This window comes from Mobula birostris, chromosome 18 (assembly GCF_030028105.1).
Source record: "Mobula birostris isolate sMobBir1 chromosome 18, sMobBir1.hap1, whole genome shotgun sequence".
NCBI classification, from domain to species: Eukaryota; Metazoa; Chordata; class Chondrichthyes; order Myliobatiformes; family Myliobatidae; genus Mobula; species Mobula birostris.
This window is the reverse complement of record NC_092387.1, coordinates 43,488,850-43,499,087: the sequence shown is the minus strand read 5'-3', so window position 1 is coordinate 43,499,087 and position 10,238 is coordinate 43,488,850. Positions and strand designations below refer to the sequence as shown.

Genomic DNA, 10,238 nt, shown 5'->3' with positions numbered 1-10,238 from the left:
GCCCTCAGTGCAGCAAATTCCCCTTTTCTCAGCATAGCCTTAATATTTGTTTTTATCTTTCAAGGTGCTTATTCAATTCCTTTGGAATATTTCTATTAAATCTGGTTCTATTGCCCTTTCAGAGATTGTGTTCCAAATCAATACAGCTTGCAGAGTAAGGTTTTTTTTTACCCTCTTGTTACCTGTAGGTTTTTGCTAAATGCCTTAAATAGGATGCCCATTGTGCCACTGAAACATATTTCTTCATGTGCTTTGAAACTCAGACACTTTTTAATTTTCAGTTGTGTGAATGAGATTTTCTCACTATTACTGGATAAATTACACGTTTCAAAATTTAGGATCTTCAGCTATACAACACAAACCTTTAATGATAAAAAAAAAACCTTTGCATAGAATTACATCTAATACCAGTTCCCAGGGAGATGGGGAGCGTGTTGAAAAAATGCTTGAGGTTACTAGGCTGTGGTCAGTTTTAGGAAGCTTCTGTAGGCATCGTGGCATGGTCATTCAGGGAAAATATTTTCGGAACAGCACATAGGATTAATGAAGAAATCAGGATTCAGAATGAGAATTAGAAGAACCTGAAGCCTCAAATTGAACATCAGCAGAGACAGTGTGAATGAAATTTACTATGAAATTATTTATTATCACAGGTAAAATTATTAAGTTACATAAGCTAATGCATGATCACACTTATGTAGTATTTTCATTGTAAGTATACCTCACTATAGGAAGATGCAAAGAATGGGGAGGTGATGTCCTGGAGGAGAAAGGTTCTGAAAGGGAAGGGGTCTGTTTTTTATGCAGCAGCTACTGTATATCAGTGGAAGTCATGCTGGTTGTTATGATTTAGTGGCTTTTATGAAGCAGGTAATGCTCAAAGAATGACTGTGATGCCTACTTTATAGACATTGATAAATAAGCAATAATTCTTGCTATTGAGTTATTTCTCCACTAGTATTGTGATACATAGTGTTTGTGATGATTCATTCTACATCCCAGATGGTGTAACATTGAGTTGTATAGGTGACAGTAGTTATACTTTACATAACACAGTTCCTGGAGGACAGAAATTTGTATTACCTAGTTATGCTATTGGGGTTACAACTATGAGTATCCACACCTACTGTTTCTTGTTTCTGGTTCAACACTGGTACCCAAGGAATGTTTGAAGATATATACTCTCTCTCTCCTGTGGAATTCTCTTTATGCCTCCTCACTAATGCAAATATAGAATTCTGCCAGGATAATCATTAGTTTACAATCAACAATAGAGGGGATACAAGGTAGACCATAAGACAGAACAAAATTCAGCCATTTAGCCATGAGTATCCTCCACCATTCAATCATGGCTGATTTATTTTCCCATTCTCCTGACATCTTTGCTAATCAAGAATCTTTCTATCTCTGCTTTAAATATTCCCATTGACTTAGCCCTCCACAACTGTCTATGGCAAAGAATTTCACAGGTTCACCACCCTCTGGCTAAAGAAATTCCTCTCCGTCTCTCTCCATTCTTCTATTCTGAGGCTGTTCCCTCTGGTCCTAGACTTTCCCACTATTGGAAACATCTGTTCCATGCCCATTCTATCTAGGCCATTCAATATTCAGCAAATTTCACTAAGTTCCTCATTCATTTTTCTCAACCCCATGAAGTACAGGTCAGGAGCCATCAAAAGCTCCTCATAAATTAAAGCTTTCATTTCCAGGTTCATTCTTGTAAACTTTCTCTGGACCCTCTCCAATGCCAGCAGGTATTCTCTTAGAGGGTATTGATGAAATTGCCTCTGGAGTTTTGAGTATCATATTGGTCTCAATATTCATGGAAGGATATAAATGTATTGGAGCAGTGCAGAGATTTATTATACTTTACATCTGGAATGATCAGAATGTCTTATGAGGATAGATTTGTTTACATTGGAGTCTTAGAAAGTGAATAGTGACTTGATTGAAATACGTAACATTATGAGTCTTGACAGGGTGGTTGTAGAAAGGATATTTCCTCCTCAGAGAATTTAGAACCAGGGATCACTTTACTCATTTGTTCAGTAGAGGTGCTTTTTAAAACTCTCAGACAATTGCCTTTAGAACTCTGTCCCTCAAAAATAGTGAAAACAGAGTCTTTGAATGCTTTTAAAGTCAAAGCATTCACATTCTTGACAAACAAGGGAATGGGGGAAGGTTACCTGATTAGCAATGGTGACAGACGTAGTTTATTGGTATAGGTGGAATTGTGGAGTTCGGGTTGCAATCAGATGAAATTTAATGATATTGGCTGATACAAGAGGCTTGAATGGTCAAGTGGCTTACACCTGCTTCTAATTTATTGCAAACATGACAGTAGAAGTGTTATATCTCTCTGTATGTTTGTATATTTTTAAATAAATTTTACAGCACACATTGAATTAAAGAGTCACTATATAATAGAAAATTAACATAATTGCAGAAAGTAGGGAACAGTGATAAATGGTTATTAGGAACAGAGTTCTCCAAGGATCAGTGCTAGTCTGACTGATTTTTTTATGTATATTTTACATCTGGGTATTTGGATGCAGGGTTTCAACTTGTAATGTTGAGAATTTCTCTCCCTCAGATCCTGCTCTACCCACTAAGCCTCTAACTAATTGTTTGTTCTCTCTGTAGATTACAATATATTAATTTGTGGGTGATACAGCCCAAAGTGTGGTAATTAGTGAGGATGATAACATGAGACTGATTTCTAAAAGAAGACATATAGAAAGGATGGCAGCAACATACACAAAGTGCTGGAGGGACTCAGTAAGTCAGACAGCATCTAAGGAAGGGAATAAGTTGGCAACATTTCAGGCCAAAACTCTTCATCAGGACTGGAAAGGAAGGAGGAAGAAGCCAAAATAACAAAATCATGTGATGTTTTGCATCACAGTAGAAAGAGTAAGGCAAGACTAAATACCATATTTCTTATGGGACCACAGAAATGAAAGGAATTGGATTTGCATGTGCATCCAGCTGTTGAAAGTGACAATGAGAAAGCAGTTAATAAACAATACAGGATCTTGAATTTCATAAATAGAACTGAGTACAAAAACGGTAAAGTTAAGTTGAACAAATAACTGGTCAGATCACAATGAGAGTATTGCATCGAGTTCTGGTTGCCACACTTTAGGGAAGTTGTGAAGAACCTGGAGAGGATGTAGAGAAGATTCAAATATAAGAAAATTTGTAGAATGGTGTGTTGTGGAATGGAGAATTCAGGATTATTCTCATTGGTACAAAGAAAGTTGAGAGAAGATTAGATATAGTTGTTCAAGATCATGTCTGATTTAGATAGGATAAGTAGAGGGAAACAGGTCATGTTAACTGATAGTTCATGGTTCGGGGTGCACATTTAAAAAATCTGAGGCTAAAACTAGAAGATAAACATGAGCAACATACTTTTGCTCAGAGTGTAGTTGGAATCTGGAATTAGCAGTAAAGGTAAGGGAAACAGAATCAGTGTTTTCAAAAAGGAATTGGATAGTTATCAGAAGGAGCAGAGAATGGGACTAAAGGGATTTCTCTACCAGGAACCAGCATAGACATGATGGGCTGAATAGACTCCTTTTATGCTGTGACGACAGCATTATCAATCAATAGAAATACAGAATAATTCTTAGGATCTTAGGTAACCCTAGCTTGTTTTGACCACTTATAAACTGAGCAAGTCTTCAAAATTCACTTAAAAATATGAACAGTTTAAACAGCAAAAATGCGATGAAATGCAAATCCTGAATCAAACACAATAAAACTAAACTTGAACCAAAAATTGGCAATTATTGAAATTATACAGGAACTTTGTCAGCTAACCTATAACAGGAAAAGGAAAAATAACACTTCATTTTTCAGCCTCCCCACATTCAATGTGAGCCTTCAATCAAGGAAGATTACTCTGCAGTCATGTAAATGCTGCACAGCAGATAATGCCTGCTAAAGGGGTTTTGTAAATTGCTTGTTTGACTGAACTGCAATATAATCAACCATATTTGGTTTCATTGAATGGCAAAGAAAGACTTGCCAAAGATAGGCTAAAAAATTGCTAGAATTATTAATGTCCACCATTGAATTAGCCTTAAATAAGAACCAGTAGAAAAATATCATTTTTATGACCCTTGTAATGAAATTCTCTGAAGTGGTAGAATTACAGGTGTCCCTTTTTTCATTGCTGTACTCTGAACCAGGGCTGTCCTTCAGTCTGCCTACATGTAATTATTATGATTTGTTTATATGCAAATTCCAACATGATCAGATACTAATGGCCTAAAAATTCAAATGAATTTACACGTAGCAAAAGGTTTTAATTTAAGTGTCAAAGGTAAGGGAAAATAGAGGGATGGACATTTTTGACAATGGGTTTGTCAACCTGGAGCTGTGAATTTCCAAGCACCTTCTAATCAGCAAATTCTCTTAATGAGAGAAATTAGCCTCTAATTGATCCTAGAGAATATGCTCATTTATACCAATTAGATTTTGTGGCCTTTAAATGGCAGTCTAATCAGACATATTGCATTAACAGCAGGGAGGCACATATGTACTAGATATCTCAGAAATCTTTGAATTATATAAAATTGTCTGACTTGTTATCATGAGCATGCCACAGAAAATTCATTGGGATTGTTGAGTATTACTGGCAAGACTCATAATTATATTTTACCACTTTTTGTCCTAAAGAAATGGCAGTGCCCCTTCATTTAGAAAAAAACAGAGGGATTGCAAGGGCAACTTGAAGTATACTGAATGTGAGCTTGCAGGCCAGATTCATGGGTAATAATGAACCAGTGACACTTTTCTGGAGAGACTTATACTGATAATGGCCTTCATGTTTCTAGATATTTTTAAAAATGTAAATTTCTGATTTCCTGTTGTGGGTATTGACTCCCTATCTCTGGATTATTAGTCTTAGCAAAAAAAAAAGTAAGAATTTAAAATTTGTTTTTTGAACCTTTTGAGCTATGTAAATTGCAACTAATGTTTCAGACAGACAGGAAGATTTGTATGTTACCAGTTGTTTTAAATTACTTTTTATTATGCATTTTGTATGATTTTCATTTTGCAAATTATCAAATCCATTTATTCTAAACACCCCCTTCCTGATTTTATGAAAGATGTCATTGTGTTTCCAAAGAATGGCTGCTGTGCTTTCATCGAATATTTGTGCTGTCTGCTTATCTTTGACCCTGAACATTGCTCCTGCATGATAGCCAGAAATGCAAATCCAACCAGCATGCACTTTGCCTAATAACTTTTGGCTAAGTCACATTAAATTTAACTTGTTCTGAAATGTTCTGTTTCCTTCAACAGCCTCCAGTACTACAGCCTTCCAACTACATATGCAGCTCCAAAGATCGCAACATGGGAAAATTAGCAAAACCAATCCGTATCGAGGACCCCAGTAGGAATCTGAAGAATGGATCAAATGAGAACTGCCGTCAAACTAACCAAGGTGGAAAAACAGTTATTTGTTCACAGCTAGATTCTGATAAAGGCTTCACTCAATCAACCCAACAGAAGGATGATGACTCTAATGACAGATCTGCCCAGAAACCCTTAGTCTCTAATAAGGCCAAACAGAATCCAGGTAGTCTGCCTGAGGAACGTCAGCACAGTCAGGTTTCAGTGCAGCAGGTCAGTTTACCCAGCGCTTCAATATTTACAGAAGAAGCCTTGAATAAAGGCCATCATCTCAAATTTGCTTTTAAACAGTGTCTGCCTTCTAAGGATTTGAATGTCAAGCCCAAGATCCAGACTTCAATTGTGAAGTCTTCTCTAGTCTCTAAGTCTAGGAAAAATGCTGTTGCAATCCCTCACACAGAAATTTTCTCTGTAAACAGTCCAGTTCAACCACCTATAGATGATCAAAAGGAATCAGAACAACAATCAATACCCATAAATCTTTCTACACAAAAAGATGAGCAACAAAAAAGAAAATCCAAACCATCGCCTTCCCTCTCCTCACCACTTCTGAGTATTAAGACTTCAGCATTTTCAGCCAGTTCTGGGTCACCTGACAAGGAGGTTCAATGCATTGAGTCTGCCGAATACCAAGATGAATCTTGCTCAGAGACCCACCTATCCAGCAGGTTACTGAAAAAACAGCTGCTCAGAGAAGATTGTTCTGCAAAGGATCAGAGAAATGAGTCCCAGGCAGAAAAACCTCCATCATCTGTTCGGCATTCCCGCCTTCCTAAGCCAAAGACACATGCATTCAGTCCCTCAAATTGAAGGTTTCAAGGTTGATAAAAGCCTATTAAGTACATTAGAAAGTTGCCTGCCAGATGAGATTTCACCAAGTCTAGAACTGGTAACTGTTAACTTGGCCTAACTAACTTCCCTCAATCAAAATGACAGCTGTTGACCTGGCTGATGCAATGGCAAAGTCCAGCATATGCAGACTCTTGAGACAGTTTATATTTGCAATGTGTGGCCTTTTACTTTGGGACAATACAAATAACAAATGTGGAAATTTTGGTCAGATTTTGCCAGGATGGGAAAATGAATGTAAATTAACTGTGGAGCAGTTATGAATCTGTAATGACCTGGTCATGTGTTACAAAGTTGTAACTCTTGATAGAACATTGTGGAGCAGGATTTATTTGAAGGGAAAACCGTATTTGTATGTTGTTGTCTTATATTTCAGTTAATCTGATTGAACATGTTATGTTTGGAGAGAGAGTAAAGACAGCTGATTGGTAAAGTGGTAATTTTCATTTTAGCTGACCAGTCTAGGTTCAATATTTTTGTTTGTTTGGAACTATTAGGTTAAAATATATTTAAGTTAAAATTCTGGAGGGATAGCTTTCTAATATAAGTAATAAAAAAAAGCTCTGCTTTAAATTACCTGGAATGGGAATCATACTTACCAGATCTTTACCAGAAAGAATGGGCATAATGTTTAATGTGGCTGTAAATATTTCATAAGACCCTTGTCTAAAGGTCTAAAGACAACCAGAAGAGAGATTACCATTCTTTTCAATTTATCTGATCCTGGGGAAGATGCAATATTAAGGGCATTTGGTGGAAAGAGGTTATTGTGTTCATTTCTTTGCAATGCACATGCACAGTTTTTACTGCTCTGTGTCTGTAGCTACATCAACAGATTTACTACCTATTTAGCTAAATATCAAATATATAGAAAAACTGTACCAATAATCATGACCTTATGTCCCAAAGGGTGTGGGTTTAAATTCGCACCAGTCCTGTGTGCTATTCTCTTACTATTGTGGGTTTAACTCATTTTCATTGAAACTTTTAAGCCAACTTGTAACTTAGCTTACAATAGATGCAAGACTACAGAACAGAACTCTTGAGTAATTTGACAACCTCCCTTGGAGAAGCGACATGGACAAATGGTGTGAAAATTTCAAGATTCTTTTTTAAAGTCACTGTTGTACTGGGCAAACAACATCTGACTTTAGGACTGTGTTCCTTTGTCACTATCCAGGCATGCTTCAACCTAGGAGCAACATTCACCTCTGATGTAGGCTTGTTGCTTTGCAGGAAAGTACTTAATTCAAAAGATACAATGACGGTTTTAGGAAGAGCTGAGATTATTTTTAGTAGTTAAGTTTAAATTGATGTCCTGACTGCCCTCTGAGGAGATAACTGGTCATCAGTTCATAGATTCATTGAGTATTCTGAACAAGAGTTGAGCATGTCATTCCAGATTATGTGCATGCAGTTACTACATCTGACATACACACAGAAAGTGCTGTATCAGCTCTGTTGTCAGAAGTAAGATGAAATCTGTGACTTCAGTCTCAAATAGTAAACCAACTTTTAAATAATTTCAGTAGTGCAGGGAAAGAAAGGCAGAATCTGAATTGCCTTTCGTCTCAACTTTGCACACTGTTAGGGGCTGTCACCGAGCATTTTACCTAAACTATTCCAAGGATCAGGGCACCTTAATGTACAAATCCACTATGTGCTATAAGCACAGAGGTGGAATGGGGAAGAGTAGGAGCTGGGTGAGATTTCCTTGGCTTTTAATGTCAAATCCTTGTGAAATTTTGTAACTTGGTCACTGACTTTTACTCTCTCTTGTTTCTCATTAACAAATTGGATTCAGGAAATATCCACTAACCTACCGTGCCCTAGTAAGTTTGCAACTGTTCTTATCATTTTTCATAACGAGATATAACATTTGGCCCATCGATTCTATGCCATTTCTCAGACCACACTCATCAGTCCCACTCCCCATTTACCTCCCTGCAATCTGTTCTCTCTCACATGCCTACCAACTTCCCCCATGATTCTGCTGCCATTCACCTGTAATTTCTAGTGGCCAGTTAACTTACCTGCATGTCTTCACGAAGTGGAGAAGCTCTGGTGACACAGAGACAATGTGCAAACTGTGCGTTCGCTTTTATTATAACAGAATATTTCAAAATACAGACTGAGAAGTTAATATTATCTGAATTTAAAGTCAGAATTTTCCTTGTAAAAGAAGTCCATTCGTTCTATATGAATCTGAGCACGTTACAGCTATCTCCCTGATAAACTCATCTGCACCTTTCAACATTTATCATTGATGCGTGGACTGCTCCTATAAGCTTAGTGCTTGTCTAAAAGTGTGACACGTGTAAAGTAAAGCTGGGAGGTACAGCAAAAGATATCATGTTAAAATGTCAGCATTTGTCACTTGAAACTGCACAAAGGTTCTCAGCAGCATTGGTAAGTGTACATGGCATTCTGGAGTTCGTACTTAAATGATTCAATGTCCTATAATAGTTGGCACAGAGAGTTGGGAAAAGAGATAATTTGACCAGGGTAGTGTCATAAATTTGGTGTTCTTTTAAAGTTCATAATATTGTATTTCCAATATACATTCTATTATCCACATTTTTAGTGGGAACTACATGTGTAAACTTGTCACACTATAATCACTTCTCCTGTTTCTGATAGTATTGCAGTAACCTCAGATATTGAATACAGTATAGCTGCAAGTACATTCAAAGCATATACACATATATCATTGCAGGTGTTCATGAATATTGAATTGCATATAGCCCAGGTCCTTGCAGATTTATAAGTTATTAAATATAATTCAATTCTGTATCAAATGTGCTGCTGTGTCCAAGTGCAATATATGCTGATGTAATGATAAAATGAGGTTCAGAAAGTACACTTAAATGTATATGCAAAATCATTATTGACTAAGTCTTTGGAACTGCATAATAGATTAAATGAGTAAGGAGATGCACTTTAAATGATTCTATATGTCATACAGTTGTGCCTATGCTGAGCCCGTGGCACCAAATCAGAAGTGGGATTTATCAGTTTGCTGCAATCGTTGTTGGAAATGCTTGTTGCTTTAGGTGGTAAGTGCTGTTTTCATTGTGTGGTAGTATGGTGCCTCACTGTAATAATAATAACTCCCAGCAGATGGCTCCTGTTTTAGTCTGGAACCTGGCAATATTTAGTTCGTCCACTGTGTTGCACAATTCACCCATCCCCAGATTGGAAACTGAAATCCAAGTCTAACCTTGGCTGGGGACATGAATAAAAAGGTTGTACTCATGTACTGGTACTGGTCTTAATTTGTGTGAATGCTTAACATAAGTCACCTTTATCTCCATTTCAAAGCCATGATTTGAAACCAATAGCAATTGTTGATGTGACAAAATGCCTAAGCCTCAGGGAAACAGTTTTGCTTGCTGTTTGTAGCAAAGCTACTAAATAAAGATGTCTTGTATATTTGCTACAAATTCATTTCCTAAATGAAGAGAAACAGTTTCTTTCTGTGATGGTGCTGTCTCTGTAAGACATGTGAGCAGAACTAGGCCATTGACACTCCTCTGCCATTTGATCATGGCTGATTTTATTTCCTTCTCTGGTGAAAATGTTCAGCAGTCTTTGTTTTCACTTTATCCTTGTCTAATTTTTGCTATCAAAACTTAGCTCATTAGAGAAACATACTGAAACAACTGTTTCCTGACACTCATGCAGAGGTACCAAGGCAGTTTCTCCCCTTCCAAAGTGCAGTACTTTGAAGTGTTATTGTGTCTGCTTATTCAGGTGTCCAGGGCAAAATTCCTCTACCAAAGAAAAGCTTGTGCATATTATTGTGAAATTTTATCCGGCTTGTGTCTTCAGAGACTGCAAAGTACCTTGAAGTGTTTTCTAGGAGACATCATAATGCCATTAATGCAAGTTTTCCTTTAGCAACACGGTTAAACATCTAAATGGGAATTGTAAACACGACATTTTTAAAATAAGTGTACCTT

General features: G+C 37.0%; 1 protein-coding gene across 3 annotated transcripts in view; it reads left to right on the top strand.

The window, feature by feature from the left end:
• Positions 1–9,531, top strand: part of ccser2a (coiled-coil serine-rich protein 2a) — a 736,576-nt gene extending 727,045 nt beyond the window's left edge. Inside the window, exon 13 of one of the 3 annotated variants that reach the window (XR_011889642.1) lies at positions 5,317–5,395. Coding sequence is in view for 2 of the 3 variants with exons in the window: in XM_072282572.1 (XP_072138673.1) it covers positions 5,317–6,237 (921 nt within the window). In the remaining variant the exon portion in view is untranslated. Of the gene's footprint in view, positions 1–5,316 lie in introns of all 3 variants that reach the window. The other 2 variants (XM_072282572.1, XM_072282573.1) reach the window with 2 other exon arrangements.
• The last annotated feature ends 707 nt before the right edge of the window (positions 9,532–10,238 follow it).